The 20,567-nt window shown below is 40.8% G+C and overlaps 1 protein-coding gene across 3 annotated transcripts in view; it reads left to right on the top strand.

The window, feature by feature from the left end:
• Positions 1 to 20,567, top strand: part of HLCS (holocarboxylase synthetase) — a 112,118-nt gene that overhangs the window by 1,629 nt on the left and 89,922 nt on the right. For all 3 annotated transcript variants that reach the window (XM_032680536.1, XM_032680538.1, XM_032680537.1), the window contains exons 2-5: positions 2,031 to 2,183; positions 8,923 to 9,085; positions 11,031 to 11,929; positions 14,885 to 15,067. In XM_032680536.1, coding sequence (XP_032536427.1) covers positions 2,031 to 2,183; positions 8,923 to 9,085; positions 11,031 to 11,929; positions 14,885 to 15,067 — 1,398 coding nt within the window. The remainder of the gene's footprint in view (positions 1 to 2,030; positions 2,184 to 8,922; positions 9,086 to 11,030; positions 11,930 to 14,884; positions 15,068 to 20,567) is intronic.

Genomic DNA, 20,567 nt, shown 5'->3' with positions numbered 1-20,567 from the left:
AGAATTGTTGATCTCTGCTCTTTGCTGGTGTTTATGTGTGTGTTGGTGGGAATTATTTCACTTGGTACAGGCATTACTGAGAAGGATTTATGAACCGTGTCACTGGCTGAGTGTGGTTCTTTAAGAAGCAGAGAAGCTTTCCACAAGTTCAGTGGGTAAAGAGAATTTTTTCAGCGAGGGAAAACAAGATCAGAGATGCTGATGGAGCTTGTTCCATTTAAAACCAACCTGTCTGCTATTTAATGAGCAGATTGTTCCATCCTTAAAAGCGATGCTGGCAATCTCAGGATCCCTCACAGCAAAGTTAAATACCTAATTCGTATTTCAATAGAAACAAAACAAAACAAAGTTGACTATGTGTTTTGCCTCGCTTGCCCTGGATTATTATTGTTTTGTAGAAGGTATTTCAACTGATTTCTGCTGTTCTTTGCTCCACTTCTGCTCGTTTCTGAAGCAGCTTCTCCTCAGTCCTTGCACAGTAAGCACATTTTTTTCTGTGTGCAATGTTGTTCATGCAGACTGATTTTATAAGCTGCTCGGTTTATTGGGAGCTGAGAAGCCCTCTGGGGAGCTGTAGCTTGGCATGAAGTTTGGCATAAAGTCAGGGCTGTTATTCAATATGTTTTTGTCTCTTAAAAATAAATTCTTGGCAGTTCCCGCTCTGAGAATCCCTGGGGCAGGTGTGTGAGGGCTCTGACCTTGAGTTAAAGGCAGAGGCAGCATCACTGTGCAGCTCTTTGCATCATCTGTGAACAGATAGAAGGTTAACTTGGATGTTTTTTTTGGCTTCTGGGCAGCCAGCAAAGCTCCTTTGAGTAGATAGAACTGACTCTGGACTGTGAGCAGTGATTTGCTTGAGATACCAGCAAGTCATAAATCATAACCTGTAAAGGTTTTTTTTTGTTTGATCTTCAGCCAGATGGGGTGTTTAAGGTACTATAAAGCTTCCTGACTTCAGTTCCCTTTCCCTGGAAGATAATAGTGTTTGCCCTTGCAGCTTCTGTGCTCACTAAAGTCTGGTTGGAGCAGTGAACTCAACCAACAGACTTAATATTCTGGGGTTTCATCCGAGGAGTGGAGGATGAACGTGTTTTCAGTGTGCTGTGGGGAAATTCTCTTCTCTTTCTACATAAAATGACTGAAGGTGTGCCTTTCCAGCACGGTAGTAGAGCAAAATACATGTATTTCTAATGTTGGCCATTTTTAAAATATGTCAGAAAATTAAGCCCAGTGCAACATCTGCTTAGAAATCGATGTAATATTTTAAAAGAACAGATTACTGTGAAACTTTGAGATTTTTTTTTCCACTGTCATGAGCCACCCCCACCCTCCTTTTCCACTGCCCATTTGCAAAAAAACGTGGTTTTCATTTTTCATCTCGTTTTCCTCGCTTGAAACAACATTTGGTGTGGGGAGAACTCAAACCTGTTCGCTGGTCTACTGGTTCCAGCTTTTTTGAGCTTTATTTGCTCCTCGGTGAGGGACAAGAGAGAGAACCATTTTTAAAATACAATGAAGAAAATATTAGTCCAGTGGCCTGATAAGTGGATAGAATAACTCATGGACAAATTGGTTTTGAATGAGTTATTTATTTATATTTTATGAGTTACGTGGTGAAGGAGGGATTTTGATGCAAATGCAGGAGGATTTAATATGCAGTGGGAATGGGAGAGCAGGATCAGGTTGGATGAGGAATGTTGCCAGTGGCAAATGGCCCACAGGGGTCCCAGTGCCAAGGGCACAGTGGTTTTTGTGGCCCACCCTTTTCCACTCTTCCTGTAAAGCTGAAAGCTGGAGTGGGAATTGGCTTAAAAAACGTGGGTTGTCACTTTTAGTTTCATTTTTGATGTCTTCCTGGGTAATGGTTCAGTACTCCACCCCTTTTTTTTTCCCTCATGGGGAATGTGAAGTAGCCATGACCCTTCATGCAAGGCTGAAGGCTCACATTTGAATTTAGGCTGGGCTTAACTTAAAAATGAATTCTTAAATCAGCTGCTCTCTAAACAGACTTACTTTTCTGCTTCTTTCAGTTCCTGGATGACTTAAACAGGTGGAGTTTCCTCCTGATTTCTCCATTTATTTATCCTGAGAAGTTACTTAATGCAGAACATATAGCTTTTGTGACAGAAAGCATTTCTGCTCAGACAGAGAACTTGCAGGGAGCACCTGACTCTTCAAAAGAGGTGAGTGGTTCTTGCTGTTTCTTGCACAGAAAGCAGAACAGGTGGGTTGTGATGTTATTAGGAATAAAAAGGTAATCTCTTTGTTAAGATTTATCACTGTTAATGATTTAGTTCTATTTTAGGCTTCAAATAGACCCGCAGATATCTTGATAAGATTTTTTAGGAGCATGTTTCTCTGGCTGTGGGTGGGAACTGCACCTCTGCTCTGGAGCCAGGCTGGGAGAGCTGGGATTGTTCACTCTGGAGAAGAGAAGGCTCCAGGGAGACCTTTCCAGTGCCTAAAAGGGCTCCAAGAAAGCTGGAGAGGGACTTGGGACAAGGGATGGAGTGACAGGACAAGGGGGAATGGCTTCAAACTGCCAGAGGGCAGGGTTAGATGGGATTTTAGGAAGAAATTCTTGGCTGTGAGGGTGGGGATGCCCTGGCCCAGGTTGCCCAGAGAAGCTGTGGCTGCCCCTGGATCCCTGGAAGTGTCCAAGGCCAGGTTGGATGGGGCTTGGAGCAACCTGGGCTGGTGGAAGGTGTCCCTGTCCATGGCAGGGGGTGGAACTGGGTGATCTTTAAGGTCCCTTCCAACCTAAATCACCCTCTGATTCTATGAAATAAAAGTCTGTCTTGGAATCTTCCTTTCATTGTGATTTTATAAGTACCAGTTAAAGTTTTATGCGTTTGGATTATTTTGTCAGTCTGCAGAAGTGAAACCAAAATCCAGCTTTTAATCTCTTTGCTTTTCTCTGGAATGCAGCAGGAAAATGCTACTTGGTTGGAATTTTAAAAAGTTGTAGTTGCCTTTTAGTGCAAATGTAATTTATAAATGCAATACTTATAAGGTGTTTTGAGGCATCCAGAGATATAAATTCAGCTAGTACTAAAATATTTATGGCAAACATACTTACTAAATGTTCAAGTTCTAGATCCTTAGAAATCTGAGCAGTGCCTTCTCCACTACTATACTGAAAATTCAAGATGTGGATTTAGAAGATGGTGTTCTAACACTTGAATTACTGAATATATAATTGAATTGGCATCTGCATGTGGCCCTTGGGGACATGAATTAGGGGTGATTGTGGTGCTGCTGGGTGAGGGTGGGACTGGATGATCTTGAGGGTCTCTTCCAGCCTTGATGATTTTGGTGATATAGTATCTCTTAATTCAGTTTAGATGCAGGTCTGAAGGGGGAGAAAGGTTGTGACCCAGAGCAAAAAATAAACTTAACATGCAGGAAAAATCTTCCAAGCAGTCCAGGTTCTTCTTGTTCCTTCTCAAGGCTCTCCCGTGCTGTGTGTGCTCTGTGCTTTCCTTAGTGAAGAGAGTCACAGAATCACAGGATGGTTTGGGTTGGAAGGGACCTTAAAGATCATCTCATTCCAACTCCCTGCCATGGGCAGGGACACCTTCCACTGGCCCAGGTTGCTCCAAGCCCCATCCAGCGTGGCCTTGGACACTTCCAGGGATCCAGGGGCAGCCACAGCTTCTCTGGGCAACCTGTGCCAGGGCCTCCCCACCCTCACAGGGAAGAATTTCTTCCCAATATCCCATCTAACCCTGCCCTCTTTTAGCTTAAGGCCATTCCTCTTTTTCCTGTCACTCCAGGCCCTTGTGGAAAGTCCCTCTCCTGCTTCTTTTAAGTCCCCTTTAGGTGCTGGAGAGAACAGAATGGACCTCATTGCCTCCAGGAAAGAGCAGGAATGGGAAGATGTGCAAGCTGAGATATCTCTGGGTAGGCAGCAGTAAAACATCTGCTCTGTTTGCTGGGGTTCCAGAGCTCTTCCATGGAACAGGCTCTGCCACAAGCTGGGATCACCACCCAGGGCCATGGATCAGGTGTTGCCCCGAACTGCTCAGCACCCTGAAGGGCCCATCTGTCACCCTTGTTTCCTGGCATCAGGTTTCAGGCTCCTGCTTGGAGTTACAACCACACACACAGGTGCCTGTGGCCTGTCTGCTTCCCTGAGTGAGGATCACATGTTTTCCGGGTCACTTATTCCAGGAGATATTCCAGCAATCCTCTACTGGGGTGAACACTGAGAGCAGAGGGGTTGGTAAATAGACTTCTCTAACCTGAGGGCAGGAATAGGAGGGCAGGTTGGGAACAGTGCTGGGCCAATTCAGACACAATTTTTAAATTTTTTTGGGGTACTTTTTTATAGCAGAAAGATCCACAAAAACATCTGCATCGAAGCTCTAATTATTTCTTCTTTGGGGCTTTATTGTTCAGCAGAGTTTTTTTTTTAATCTTCTTGCTTTCGTTTGCGTTTTCTTTAGGGTGGAAAATTTTTGCATTCTTATGTGGCCATTAATAATTCATTTGATTTAGAAAGCTAAAAAGGGATAGTCCAGGCACAAGACCAAAACTGAAGAGGAAAAGGACTGCTGTTGTATTTTGTTTATTATTCTTCTGTGTCCATGTCACTTGTGGTGAAGTGCTCTTAATTCTGGTACCTCTGGCAGCCAGATGTCACCAGAGCCAGGGAATGCTGCTCCTGTGGCCTGGGAGAATTTTTAGCCAGAAAAGCCATTCCTTGTAGGGCTATCAGGGATCTGTGACTGGTTTTTATTGAAAATGAGGTGGAAGCAGAAAACATAAAAAGAAAAAAATAATTAAAAAAATATTCCCTGAGGATTTTTGTTCTGCTGTGAAGAAAATGGATCGTTGCCTTATCAAGGATTACAAGTCATATGTTTTGGTGTGCCGGGTCCTCACCACCCTCACAGTAAAGAATTTCTTCCTAATATCCCTTTAAGAAGGCTTTGCTTTGTGAGGCACTTTTGTGTGTTCACTTTATTTGCACCACACAGCAATAACTACATTTTAGATCTGATATTTCACTTGGTGCCACGAAAAAAAACCCAACAGCATCAATATATTTTCCTTATACTTTCCAGGTGACCTGTGGGTGTCACCTACTTGTGCCTGTTCTCTGGGTAAGAAAGGATATCTAAATATTATCTGAGTTTCTTACCCTCCACCACAGTAGCCCAGAGTCACATCCTGAGGAAAATGGAGAAGGAGGTTGGTGTCCTGCATCATAAATGTTTGTCACTTGTCATTGTGAATTCCCACATTAGCAGCAGGCCCTCAGAGTTTTCCACCTTGGGATTACAACTGGAGACTTCCTATCCCAGCTGTGGGTGTTGTACCAATAAATTAACCCCAGCTGGGAATCCTTTCCCTCTGGGAAGTGTTGTCCAGGTCATTACTCCAGGCAGTTGGTTGGGGCAGTTCTGGCTGACTTAGAATCATAGAATCACAGAATCAGCTGGGTTGGAAGGGACCTCTGAGATCATCAAGTCCAACCCTTGATCCAACCCCACTGTGGTTCCCAGCCCATGGCACTGAGGCCACATCCAGTCTCTTTTTAAAAATCTCCAGGGATGGAGAATCCACCACTTCCCTGGGCAGCCCATTCCAATGGCTGAGCACCCTCTCTGCAAAGAAATTCTTTCTAATATCCAACCTAAACCTCCCCTGGCACAGCTGAACACCCAGCCCTCTTGTCTTGCTGATGGTTGCCTGGGATCAGAGACCAACCCCCCCTGGCTCCCCCCTCCTGTCAGGGAGTTGCAGAGAGTGAGGAGGTCTCCCCTGAGCCTCCTCTTCTCCAGGCTGAACAGCCCCAGCTCCCTCAGCCTCTCCTCACAGCACTTGTGCTCCAGTCCCTTCCCCAGCCTCGTTGCTCTCCTCTGGACCTGCTCCAGCCCCTCCATGTCCTTCCTGAGCTGAGGGCCCAGAACTGGACACAGCACTCCAGGGGTGGCCTCACCAGGGCTGAGTCCAGGGCAAGAATCACTTCCTTGGACCTGTTGGCCACACTGTTCCTGATCCAGGCCAGGATCCATTGGCCTTCTTGGCCACCTGGGCACACTCTGGCTCCTGTTCAGCTCCCTGTCCATCCCCACTCCCAGCTCCCTTCCTGCCTGGCTGCTCTCCAGCCCCTCTGGCCCAGCCTGGAGCTGCCGGGGGTTGTTGTGGCCAAAGTACAGGACCCGGCCCTTGGCCTGGTTGAACCTCATCCATTGGAATCAGCCCATGGATCTGTTGCCCGTAACAAAAACACAAACCAACAGAGTGCCGGTTTATGGGTGCTTTATTTTAGGGCCCGGGAACCTGAGGACTAGCGTCCCAAGTCAGGATTCCGAAGACCCTCATTTTCAGTTCAGTTTTTATACCTTTACACAAACATGTCTACGTGCAGTTCTTACTTGTAAGCAGTTACACTTAGTTACAAGCACAAACTCATATTTCATACTGATAACAATTGGTAATCATCTACTTTTAATCATAAATCTGTTTAAGTTGTCCTACTCCATAGAAACCCCATAGAAACTGTTCAGCAGACCCTTACTGTATCTAAGGTAACAAATCGTTATATACATGCTTGGCTAAATCTTTTGATTATTGTTCCTACCTCTTCAGTACATTCCATTCTCACGAACAAGGCTGCTAACCTACTACTTTGGAGTGCTGCTCTCTAGGCCTACTCTCCTACTAAGCCTTAGCCATTCTACTACTAAATTTGAATCATTCTGCAACATGTGATCCAACCTGTCCAGGTCCCTCTGCAGAGCCCTCCTGCCTTCCAGCTGATCCACACTCCCCCCAGCTTGGTGTCATCTGCAAATTTGCTGATGATGGACTCAATCCCCTCATCTAAATCATCAATAAAGATATTAAACAGATTTGGTCACACACATCCCCAGTGACAGTGGGGTGAGGTCTGACTGGCCCTGACTCCAGGGATTCCAATGGATTGTGGTCTGGTGTAGCTGCTTTCCAGGAGGATGTTTTGTTCCAAAATATACCCTGTAACTCCAGGGCTGGCACTGCTTTGTGGTACAGTTGTGCTGATGAGCTTTCAGAAAGTCCTAAAGGTGGAAGCTCACTGTTGGAGTGAAGTGGGTGGTTGTTATTCCCAGGAGTTCAGGACCCATCTGCCATGGATTTGAGGGCTGGTTCTCACCAACTGTGTGTTCTGGCTTGAACTTGTGACTTGCTCTTGTGTCAAAGAGCTGAAGTTTGACCCAGAACTTAAAAACATGCAGGCTGGGCTTGTGATAAACACCCCCACACTGCTCTCCTTTTCCTTTTGAAAATGGGATTTTTTCACTAAGGGTCAGGATAAGTAATGTACCAGATGGTACCCAGCCAGTTTTCTTGTTAGATATCCAAAGGCCACCAATATGAGTATGGATTGAGATCCCCACCTACTGCCTCCAGCCCTGGGGAACAGCACAGCAAGGACATGGAGCTGCTGGAGAGAGGCCAGAGCAGGAACCAAGAGGATCCCAGGGCTGGAGCAGCTCTGCTGGGAGGAAAGGCTGGGAGAGCTGGGATTGTTCAGCTGGAGAAGAGAAGCTTTGGGGTGACCTGATTGTGGCCTTGCAGGGCCTGAAGGAGCTCCAGGAAAGATGGAGAGAGACTATTTCCAAGGGCTGGAGGGACAGGACAAGGGGAAATGGCTTCAAGCTGCCAGAGGGTAGGGTTAGATGGGATATTGGGAAGGAATTCCTGGCTGTGAAGGTGGTGAGGCCCTGGCCCAGGTTGCCCAGAGAAGCTGTGGCTGCCCCTGGATCCCTGAAAGTGTCCAAGGCCAGGTTGGACGGGACGTGGAGCAACCTGGAATAGTGGAAGGTGTCCCTGCCCATGGCAGTGGGTGGGACTGGATGATCTTCAAGGTCCCTTCCCACCTGAACCATTCCATGATTCCATCCACACTGAATGGTCTCACCTGGGTTATGCCAGTCAGAGACTGGCTTTGAGAATGACTTGGAAAGGAGACACAGCCATTTAGATTGGGTGAACTCTCTGTTCCTTCTTTCTTCTTGTTCCCTTGGAAATACTCCAAAGGCAAAAGTTGGAACTGGATTCTTTTGGATATTGTACAAACCACTTCACTGCAGTTGGTGAAAAGGTAAATTTAGCTGATAATCCCATATTGACAGGTAAAATACCCAAGAGCTCACCCTCATTTTGTGCATTCAAATTAAGTGTTTTTCCTCACCATCTTTAATCAGTGTATTACATCTTCTGTGTGGTGATAAAAAGGTGAACTTCATGGAAGTGGTTTGGAGTTGGCAGTGTCAAAGTTCTGGAGTTGCACTTTTGTCTCCCAGTAATTGGAATATATTATGTGGCAAAGGCTAATTTTTTTTAGGTCATGAAAACAGGTGGTGCTTCATTGTCTCTAAAAATACAGAACAACTGGTTTGTGTATCTGAGTGTGTATCCCAGTTGCATAATGTTTATTTCCTGGAGAAAGGGATTTTTGCTGTAGATAAGTGGCTTGAACCCTCAGGGTTTAGTTAATACTTCTAATAATCACTGTATTCTTTGATTAAACCCTCGCAGTTCACTTTTGTTCTTTTAATCAGCATTCTCCTTTAGAATTTGTGCTGAAGGAAAGAAATACAAATAGAATTTTTTTTTCATAGAATGTGATTAATGCTCTGCTGGAACTTTCTGTGTTACTCGAAACTTTCATAGCCTTGGGCTTGGGGAATGATTTATTTGTACTCCCAATTTGCTGTGAATACTTGGTGTGGATGCTGCTGTTGTTTTCTCCTGTCAGGGCTGCATCTTGTAGCAGGTTTTCCTGCATAAACGACCCTTCCTCAGCAGGTTCTTTGGGTTGTATTCGAATCTCGTGCAGTTCACCTTGAAAACTCATAATATTGCTGATATTTGGATGTTTTTCTGTAACCTTTTCAAACTGAAAAAGGTTCATGTGCTTTGTTCTAGGTCGTGAAGTGGTCAGACTATTGTTCACCGTTGGCCTATAAACCTGGTGAACCTTTTAAGTTAATTGCTGAAGCAAGTGTAGATAATTTCAGTAGCCTTGGAATAGCATTCTTGGAAGACAGGCTTCAAATGGATAATGGAATGGTGCCACACAAGATTGTTTGTAAGTATTTCATGATGGTTTTTAAAAGAACAGGTTTGTTTCGTGGTTGTTTTAGGATTTTGCATATAGTCTTTATACCTACTTATAAAAACTTGCATTTTATTTTGGCTCAGTGTTTTCTTGAGGCAGTTGATGACTCTGTAGCTCGACTGTGTTTTCACAGGATGGTTTGGGTTGGAAGGGACCTTAAAGATCATCTCATTCCAACCCCCTACCATGGGCAGGGACACCTTCCACCAGCCCAGGTTGCTCCAAGCCCCATCCAACCTGGCCTTGGACACTTCCAGGGATCCAGGGACAGCCACAGCTTCTCTGGGCAACCTGTACCAGGGCCTCACCACCCTCACAGGGAAGAATTGCCACCATTTTATACTGAATATTGTCAAATATAGAGATCCTTGTAAAACTGAACACCTTCCCTCTATACAGAATGTCTTACAAAAGCAATAACAGAAATAACAGGAAAGTGGATCTGAAGATTTTTGGAATAACCCCCTTTTTTATTATTTAAAGCCTCATAAGCTACTACCAATAATTAACCTCAGTATGATGAGATCTCCAAGTAGCCAAGGTGGTGTTTAACCGTTTGCAAATGCGTGATTGTGTGACTGTCACAAAGGAGAAGTTAAAAAATATTGTTTCTGTAAATCTTGGCTGTTACATTAACAAATGTGTTTGAAAAAAAAAAAAAAAACCACCCAAAAAACAAACCCAGAAGTTTTGAGACAAATGTTCTCTTCTTTTTCATATTTGAAATAGAAGTGTATTAAAAGCTAAACGTGGGTTGAGAGCAATTTGGTGTATTTTTTTTTTGCTTGCTTTTCTATTTTTTTTTGTTTTGGGTTTTTTTTGTTTGTTTGGGTTTTTGGGGGGGATTTTATTGTGGGTTTTTTTTTTTGTTTGGTTTGGTTTTGTTTTTTTTTTTTTTAAATGTAGATCCAGGAGAATGGGGCTGGTGGGGGCTGGTGATGGAATAACATGGGAGCTGGGAAATTCTCTTGGGATATCAAACAACCTTGCTTCAAGCTTCTGCTCCAAAGGGGGGATGTAGTTTCAAGGGAATGCAAGTGTTGTTAAGTGAAGAAAGGGATTGAACTTGCATCTGGTGTATTGTAACAAAACTTTGTCAAGTGAATTTCTCATCAAATTAAAAGCACAGTAAGTTTATTTGGTCTTGTATGAGTGGAAGAGGATTCAGTAAATCTTTTCAGACTAAAACTTGAAATATTTTCATGGCTCAGCAGCTGAAAAAAACCTCCCTTATGAAGAATATTTTTCTCTCCTCTTTCGTAATTAGTTTGCTCTGCAAGTTTCATGCTGACAATAATCACCTTTGCTCCTTTTTTCTTACTTGTGTTTGCTATAAATTGTTTATCTTTGCCATTCTGTTGTTTTCAGGGGGAGAAAAGGGAAGGTTTAACAATTCTTCGTATTTGCTTCTTATTTCCTTGGATTCTTAGCTCCCAGATCTTGCTGGTGGTTGGTTCTCTCCCCCTTTCTGCAGCCTGAAAGCAGTTCAGTTCTTTTTTCACTCCCTTTGCTTGTGCCAAACCTTTATCTGCAGCCTTCAGCAATGTTCAATATCTCAGTCTTGCCCAACATCATCACTTTATTAGCTTATTTCAAAATAGTTTATTTCAAAACAGTTTGTTTCAAAAGAGCAGCAAGTGATTTTCCACCCTGCTCTCCTTAAAAGATCAGTACTTTTCTCAAGGTGTTTCATTTGCTTCATTTTGTCCTTTGAAGCAAAGAGCCATTAGACTTGTGTTGTAAGTCAAAATTTATTTTCTTCTTGGGGGGGACATAGGATTTGGTGTCAAACAAGTGAAATTTATGGTGATTTGTGCTGAAATTCAATGAAGTCCTGCTCTGTTAGTAATATTTATAACAGCTCTTTTAATACCATTTTTCTAACCCCTGTTTTTGTCTCCTTTACCTTTCCCAGCTGTCCATTTACAGGAATCTGCTCTGAAGGAGTTGGCACAGGAGGCACCACCCGTGAAAGAGCAAAGCACACAAATGGATGAAGTAACTCCTGCTGGGACTGCTGTTAAATCAGGATTGGGAGGACAAAGTGAAGAGGAGAAATCCAAGCCAGAGGAGGAAGGTGATCACGAGGATGAGCCCAGCAATCTGTCTGGAGAACATCACCACTTGCATCTTTCCAGCTGCCACGAGTGCCTGCAACTGGAAAACAGCACCATTGAATCAGTTAAATTTGCCTCTGCAGAAAACATTCCAGAGCTTCCTGATGATTCCAGCAGCAAGCTGGAAGAGGAGAAGGATGACTGTCTAGAAAAAGGGATGAAGAGGCTGAACCTCGCCGGGAAGCCCCCGAATGTGTTGATTTACCTTGGCTCTGAAAGGGCCAAAGGGAAATTTGAGCAGGTCAGATCAATCCTCCGGGAATGCGTCGGTGCCGAGAGCTACACCATCTACCAGCTGCACCAGGAGCAAGTGCTGAGAGATCCCTGGATTGACAACTCCCTGCTGCTGGTCATTGCCACAGAGGAGCCTATTTCAGAGGGGAACCACAAGCAGTTCATGAAATTTTTATCTAAAGGCGGGAAGGTTCTCGGGCTTTCTTCGGCCTTCGCTTTCGGCGGCGTTCGGATAAAGCGGAAGAACAAGCTGAGGAGGACTGTCCACGAGCTGGTGGTCTCTAAAAAGGACAGCCCTGACATGAAGCTGGATCTCATGGTCAGTGGCTGTGTTTTTGAGGAAGGAAGGAAGGAAGACGCTGGCAAAGTGAAGACGTTGTGTCGGTTAAATAATGCTGAGAGAGACCCGGTTGTTGTTCATCTGACTCATGGAGACAGTGGAGGAGAAGCCATTCTTTGCCAGGTACTGTGCATGTGGAAGGATTAGTTTGCACATTGCTACATGGGAAAAGTTCACTTTTTCCCATTGCATGATCTTGAGGATTCCTGTCAAGGAGTGTGAAATGGTTTGGGTTGGGAGGGACTTTAAAGATCATCCAGTTCCAGCCCAAGCCATAGGAAGGGACACCTTCCACTAGACCAGGTTGCTCCAAGACACATCCAGCTTGGTGTTGGACACTTCCAGGGATCCAGGGGCAGCCACAGCTTCTCTGGGCAACCTGGGCCAGGGCCTCCCCACCCCCTGAGGTGCAGATGGATGTGTTGGTGGAGGTACAAGGACTCTGAATGCAGAATGGTTTTCTTTTGATCTTAAAGAATGCCACTGCTGTTCCACTTCCCTGTTTTCACCACAGAGCCAGGCAGGTGGACATCAGGAAAGATCAGAGGGTGGTGGAAGAAAGAGCAGGTTTGCATAGTGAGCAAGAGTCTTATCAATCCATGCAAATATCTCCAGGGTGCCAAGAAGATGGTGCCAGACTTTTTCCAGTGGTCAGAACAAGGAGCACTAAAACACAACAAGTTCCACCTCAGCATGAGGAAGAACTGCTTTCCTTGGGAGGTGGCAGAGCACTGGAACAGCTGCCCAAGGAGGGTGTGGAGTCTCTCTCCCTGGAGACATCCCAAACCCCCTGGATGTGTTCCTGTGTCACCTGCTCCAGGTGCCAATGCCTTGGCAGAGAGTTGGGCTGGGTGATCTCCAGAGGTCCTTTCCCACTCCAGCTATTCTGGGATCCTGTGATCCTCAAGAGCAGAGCTTTCCTTTTCTGCCTGCTGGAGGTTGTGCAGTGACAGAGCTGGGAATTCTGCAGATTTTGGGAGGCAGGAACAGGAAGAGTGAAATTGTAACAGACTTGGGGTGAAAGCTTATACTGGCAAAATAAAAAAGAGTCATTCTTACTAAAACATGAACTGTGATGAAGCAGAGAGTGTAAAATAAACCCTACTGGAAACTTGCTTTTATATTTCCCAAGTCTGTCTTCAGGCTTTAAAGTTTTGAATGTTTAACATTCTATTACTTATCAAATAGCTCAGAGCACCTGGGGGAGTGAATGAGCCAAAATCTTACTCATTTCACTTAGAAACAATATCCCAGCAAAGAGGTGCCTCTCCAGTGTTAGGGTGTTGTGATCTCTGGTAAAAAAGAAAACCCAACAACCAAACAAAACCCTCAAAAAATTAAACAACAGAGAAGTTCAAGTGTTCATAATGTTTTTTGTTAATGTTACTCTCTGTGGATAACGGGTGTGTTAAAGGTAAATGTTGGTCACTGATTATTTAAATATTCACAGCTTTAAGTTTTGAGTGATGGAAAGGCTGATAAGAAGTTACCACCAAGTTTAGAAAATAAGTGTGTGCCCTGGAAGTATGAATCTACCAAGCACATTGAGAAAAGCAGAGCAAGATTTATTTACCAGTGTTTAAGTAAATTAAATTAAGGAATATAATAGAGACACAGCTTTATGAAAGGTTATGTTTTTACCAATATTTTAAGTAGAGAACTTTCTCAGGAGCCCAGAGCACTCAAATTTCACTGCTCATGGATCAGGTATCAATACTTTTTTAGCAATTATGTAGTTCAGAAACATTCCTGGGCTTTCTTAGAAGTGTTTCCATCTCTTATCAGTTTATCAGGTTAAATCTGCTCGTTTTTTGGAAACTGTTAGACATAGTAGCATGTTTTTTTGGGAGGCAACTTTGCCACCCCTGTGCTGGATACTTGGACTAGAAAATCGATTAAAACTGTTTCTGCAAGCTCCAGGGTAAAACCTGCTCTGCTGCAGCCTTTGAACTGACCCTTCTGCTGTAGTAAAACTTAATACTGCAGAGGTTTCCCCCCCACAGAAACAGGGCATTACAGCACAGCTTCAAAAATCAGATTAAGAGGATTAGTGTGTCATTTTATAATCCTAAATGACTTCCAGTGTGGATTTGAAAAGCCTTATTGTTTTCTCTTCAGGGGAGAGGCAGTGACATCAGCCAGGAAATATTCTGTCACAGAAATGTTCCCCTTGGTTTTATACTCTTCTGGGGTGTGTGTCCTGCCCCCATTTCCATTTTTTTTATAGTCATGGAATGGTTTGGGTGGGAAGGGACCTTTAATATCACCCAGTGCCACCCCCCTGCCATGGGCAGGGACACCTTCCACCAGCCCAGGTTGCCCCAAGCCCTGTCCAACCTGGCCTTGGACACTTCCAGGGATCCAGGGGCATCCACTGTCATTCATTTCCCTGAATTTCGATAGAGCAGATCATATAGGAAACATGAAGAACATCATTAAACCGTGCAAAATTGAAGAAGTGAACACAGAATAGCTTGTGATTTTCATTAAATGAATCTGCATGTAGGAGAGTACAAGGTCTTCTAAATGTCTCGGGACAATTATTTAAAAAAAACAACCAACCAACCAATAAAAACCATCAAACACTAAAAGATAACCAGAAAAAAGGAGGTCTATAAAGGATTTCTTTTTTCTGTTTTATTTAATTTCTACTTTTAAGCATCTGCTGAAGCCCTGAGGAGTGATTCTCTACCAGGTGAGAAAGTCATTTTTTTAGACAGAAGCATTTCTTGATCTGCACTGATTTCAGCTTAATTCATGTGACACAGTAAGGACTTCTCTGAGTTCTTCAGATCTTCTACAACCTCTGGTAAAGCTCTTTCAATTTTAATGTTATTCTTCTCTGGTACAAGCCACAATATGACCCATCTTGCTGTTGGTTCTGGCAGACATGAAAAGCAGAAGGATAAACTTCATGAGTAAATACAGGTTTGAGCATCTCCTGCAGGAAAACCCCAGTTTATTAAGAAGAGATATTTTGGATAGATTTCACAGAAAATTGTAGTGGGCTGGCAGCTGTGATCCCTGAACTGCAAACTGATTTTTTTTTTTTAATTCCCTTTGCCCATATCCTGCCAGGCCCACTTGGAGCTGGACAGCAATTCCATGGATGTCCAGACTGAAGAGGATTTTAATTTGCTGAAGATGAGCAACACCAAGAGATACGAAGTTCTCAAGGAGATCCTGGTGTCACTTGGCCTGAGCTGTGAATTGAGTGAACTTCCCACCTTGACACCTCTTTACCTTCTCTCTCCTGATGAGGTGAGTTCTGCTTAGTTCAGTTGTCTGAGATTTACCCTACAAGACAAATTCAGTGTTCTCCTAAATCCACCTCGTGGTATTTTTGTTTGGAGAGGTTTGTGCAGGTGTTACAGGTAAGCAAAAAGTTTAATTTCTGCTTTATTTCATTACCTTTTGGTTGTAGTTCTGAATTTCACCGTGGGGGAATTAATTTTTCAGCTATATTTGCTATATTTCTATCTATTGCTGTATTTTTATTTGTTATATTTCAGTTAAGAACTTTTTAGTGCTTTTGCAATATAAAAACACAAGGCTTTTTTCTGAACTACTGAAAGAACTGATTTAAAAGGCAGAATTTGGTTTTCTTTTAAAACCAGGCAGAAACTTCTGTGTGGTCTGGCGACAAAAATCAAATGCAAGAGGTGGAGAAAAGTCTGGAGTGAATAAAGGTGTGTGATTACACAGCCAAGAGCTTTATTCCTGAGGAAAATTGGAATATTTCCTGGAAATGGGAGTAGCTTCCTATAATTCAGGTAGTCAGCTGAGCCCTCTGGGCTCCTCAGTTGGAGACACTGCTTGGAAGAATATGTAAAGCAGTGATTTTAACTTGTTTTCCTTTAAAACATGACTTTAAAGACGTTCATCTGAAGCACTCTGAGCAGGCCCTTTGTCCTTTGAATCCTGAAAACCTCCCAGGCTGGATGTTAATCCCGGTGTTTTTCCCTGCCTGTGAGCAGTAAATTCCCAAGGATTGATCATCTGTTTGTGTGGCAGATGTGGCAACAAAACTAAAACCCATCTAACCTTTTTTGACTAATATTAAATGTGCCCGAGGTTTGTAGTTTATTGAGCTCTTCCGTTTTTTATTCTCCTCTTCTCTTTCCTGATCGTTTCTTTCCTATGCCCTTGGAATTTTCAACCATGCCACGAGTTAAAATTTGGCTAAACTTTTATCCAAACTTGCCATCTAGTGGCACATCCCAGGGTTGCAGGCCATCTAATAAAGATGTTTTAACTGTATAGTTCAAGTTGATACCAAAATAAGGTTTTTTAAAATTTTGTTCACATTTTTCGATGTGAGAATGTGATTTTTATTGTGGATTTTTCTTCACATTTTTGATGGTAACTTTGATTAAAATAAATAAGGGATGTGTAATAGTGTAGCTTTCTCACAAATTATATATTTTTCTTCACACATCATGTTCTCCATTGATCTCCTTGCTTTCCTAGAGAGACAGGAGATACCAGAAAGGTACCTGAGAGGAGAATAATTTGTGGAAATACTTAATTTTTTTAAGAACAGAGACAGTCAGCAGTATTGGAAATACTATTTGTATGGAAAGCTTGTCCAGTACAGCTCACTGGTTTGGATATTATATAAATTATACCATATATTATATTGTATTGTATTGTCTCTAAGACTTGGCAGTTCATTAATAATTCCTCACCCCCAAACTGGAGTTTCCACCTGCACTATTATGTTTAAAAACTGCTGTTAGACCTCACCTTGTCAGATTTTTCTAATTGATTTTACACACTACAAGCCTTTTTTTTGCATATTGTAAGAAATAAAAATGGATTTTGCTCTGATTTTTTTTTATTCCATTAAGAAAAAATACTAATTATTGAGGAGGGGGTTTTTGTAATTTTTAAATTCTTTGAACTTAAGGTGCTTAGTTTGGTGAGTTTTTTCTTTTTTTGACTTTAAACTTCATTTTGCAGCAGAGCTCTGTGTGATTTCCTTGGTGGTTCTTTCCCTTCCCTGCCCTGTTTCCTCTTTTATCACTTCAGAATTTCCATCAGATCTACGTTGTGAACATCAAATACAACTTTCTCAACTGGATTTTATGGACAAAAAGCTTCTCCTGTCTTTTCCTCTGCCTAAAATTCCTGGAAAATCTGTGTCTTTTTGCATCATTGTGATGCTGTTATTGATCCCATCCAATCTTTGGATGCTGATTGATAAAAATCTGATTATTAAGAGTTTCAGATCTTCCTGTCTTGATGTCTTGGGTGGTGCCTTTTACAATATAATTTTTAGCTGCTTCTGAGGGGTGAATTGGAATTTTTTTTTTTCTCTTTTTCTCCTTAGGATGCACATTTTGAAGTTTTAATTTCCAGTTTCTAGGGTTATTTTGCTAGATATAGCAAAACCAATTATTAATTTCCAGGTTATATATGGTTTCACTCCCAGTTCATAGGTTAAAATCCCAATCCTGCTACGTGGATTAAAAAAACCCAACCAAATATGGGCAGAATTTGTATTATTATTATTATTATTATTATTATTATTATTATTATTATTATTATTATTATTATTATTGTTATTCTAGCTTTGAAGTCAAATAAAATTCTCTGAGTAAGGGATGGTCATGTCCATCTTTAGGAGGTTTATATCTTACCATTATGACACAACAACAAAGGGAGTGTTTGAATCAATATAAAGCAATATATAATTATATTTATATTATATAAGAAAGGCAGATACATAATATATATCTTATACATTTGGATATATATATAATTTTATATATATAAAGCAATATATATCAATATAAAGCAATATATAATATATAATTATATATTATATAAGAAAGGCAGTATATATAATATATATCTTATGTATTTGAATATATGTATATATGATTTAATATATATAAAGCAATATAAATCAATATAAAGCAATATATAGTATATAATTAGACATGTTATATAAGAAAGACAGTATATATAATATAAATCTTATGTATTTTGATATATATATAAAATGTAATATATATAATATATAATTTATCTCCAAATATATAATTATATATTATATAATTTTTATATATATATATATGTGTGTGTGTGTATATATATATATATATATATACATATATATATATAATATAAGAAAAGCAGGTCTCCAGGTGGTGGAAAGTTGAGTTAAATCTGCACAACTTGATGTTAAATGTAATTTTAGAGGCAAGTGTTGATATGGAAACACAGGTCCTTTTCTTCTTTCCTTGCTCTGGTGTAAAGCAGTTGAGCAATTATTAATTTCCAGTTTATAGGGTTTCATTTCCAGTTTGTGGGTTAAAAATCCCAGTCCTGCTGCGTGGATTTAAAAAAGCCAACCAAATATGGGCATAATAATAAAAATAAATTATTATTATTATTATTATTATTATTATTATTATTATTATTATTATTATTATTATTATTATTATTATTATTATTATTATTTGAATTCAAATAAAGTTATTTGAATAAGGGATGGTCATGTCCATCTCTGAGAGATTTAGATATTACTATACACCACAACAGAGGCAGTGTTTGAATCAATGTAAAGCAAAAAAAAAATATATATAAAAAAATATAGTTATATATATAAAATATAAGAAAGGTAGGTGTATATAATATGTATCATATATTTGTATATATATAATTATATATATCATATATATCATATATTATAATAAAATATATATAATGAAATATATTATATATATAATTATATATATACAAATATAGAATTACACATTATGTAATTATGTATATATTATGTAAGAAAGGCAGGTTACTTGCTGGTTAAAATTTTAATTAAATCCACACCACTTGATGTTAAATGTAATTTTAGAGGTGAGTACTGATGTGGAAACACAGCTCCTTTTTCTTTTCTTCTTCCCTTGCTCTGGTGTAAAGCAGTTGAGCAGATTTTGGACTTGCCCAGTGCTGTGGAAAGGAAATTCTGTGTCACTGTGGTGGAGGCTGAACCCGAGTGTTGAAACCAAAAGGGGATCACAAATCCTGTTGTCTGGCATCCACATGTTCTGTGGCAGCTTCAACCATAGAGATCTGATTTTTAATGCAGCTTTGCCTTTTAAACACTCAAATATTTGCTTCTCTCGGCCACCTTAAAGGATAATTTTTCAGACATAAACGCCAGGATTGGGTTTTATGGCCCTGAGTTTCAGCAGAACATCTTCTAGGTTTCAAAACCAGGATTTTGACTCCCTGAAGAACGAGAGGGGTTTGGCACAATTGTGATTATTTCCACACATTTTGCTCGTCTGAAGCATCTTAAAACTTGACTGTGAACTCCTGAGGCTCCAAATTCACTGGGGTTTTTTTGAGTATCTCAGTAGCTGCAGCCCAATCAGAGTTCAGTGGGAGCAGATTTACTTGTCTTGAGCTGCAGTTTGCTTCTGTTCTTAAATTCCAAGTCCATTGTGTCAGCCAAGAGAGTCCAAAGTTACTTTATCCTGAATAAATCTTCCTTTGAGGATGGGAAATCTGAACTCTCAGCCAGCACTGCAATGGGACCCACATCTCAGGGTGCATTTGGAGCCAATTGTTTCTGAAATATCTCCATGCATGTGTATTGTATTGGAATATATGATATTCCAATGTACAATAATACAATATACAATATTCCAATATATATAAATACTGTATTGGAATATTTCTATTCATGTGTATTGTAGAACTTGAGATTCAACTTGGGAAACTTTAAATTTTTTTTTAAAAAATTCCCCAATTAAGGGATAATTACATCAAAACTCCAAAGTCTTCTTTTTATTGCTAAGTTTTTTTTGTTTACAAGTGAACCAAAAATGTATAATCTAAAAAAAAAAATAGGAGATTTGCTTGTTTTCTCTTATACCATCCTCAAAGCACAAGCATCATCCCTGCTTTTTTTAGCCAGTAGGACAAAAAACAAGAGCCCTTTGGAATATTTGCCCCAGAAAGGAGATTTGCTCTTTGCTCTGGCTCAGAAGTAACTTAAGAGCTGAGAAAAACCTTGAATGAAAAAGAAATAGTTTGTGTCTTAAATTTTTTATTTTTTTTACTTTTGTTAATGTGTTCTGTTTGTTATTTGAAATGAACAGTGTCAGAAATCTTTATCTGTGCTTGAAAGCCTTTTTCCAGTTTGTCTCTTAGCTAGGAATGCAAATTATGTCAAAGTTGCTTCACAGGGGGAAAAAAAAAGTAGATACAGCAATGAAGGTGCAACTGTACCAGTAAAAATGGGTATTTGCTGAAGCACCTTGTCGTTTTTGGGAAGTGGATTTAATGTGTGACACGTGAAGAGCTCTTTTTTGGGTTAAAAGCTGTGTTTCTACCAAGCTGGTTGGGGATTTGGGAAGCCACTGTCACAGGTAGGATGATGCTTCTCTTAAGTGGCTTTCTGTAGAATTTACCTTTAACTGAAGCCAAGGATTGATAACAGTGCTATCAATTTAAAATATATGTGATTTAACTCCAGGGATTTAGGGGTTTTTCCTTGATAAATCTGGAGTTATTTGTTGGCTTGCAAGGCTTTGAGCTGCCTGTGTGTGAGCAGCGAGGGTGGGTTTGCATTGGCTTGTTTTGTGTTCCTCTCCCTCCCCTCCTCAACTTGACTTTTGTTTCTTTATAACAAAAATTTGCAAGCCCAGAAGAGTCACAGAAATCAGAAATTAAACTGATTTAAGTGTTACCATTCATGGAAAAGCTCTTTGTATCGAGGTCTGGATTCTAATAATTCTAATTATTC

This window comes from Chiroxiphia lanceolata, chromosome 2 (genome assembly GCF_009829145.1).
Source record: "Chiroxiphia lanceolata isolate bChiLan1 chromosome 2, bChiLan1.pri, whole genome shotgun sequence".
Classification (NCBI taxonomy): Eukaryota; Metazoa; Chordata; class Aves; order Passeriformes; family Pipridae; genus Chiroxiphia; species Chiroxiphia lanceolata.
The sequence above is the reverse complement of the archived record's forward strand: the minus strand, read 5'-3'. Positions and strand labels throughout refer to the sequence as shown.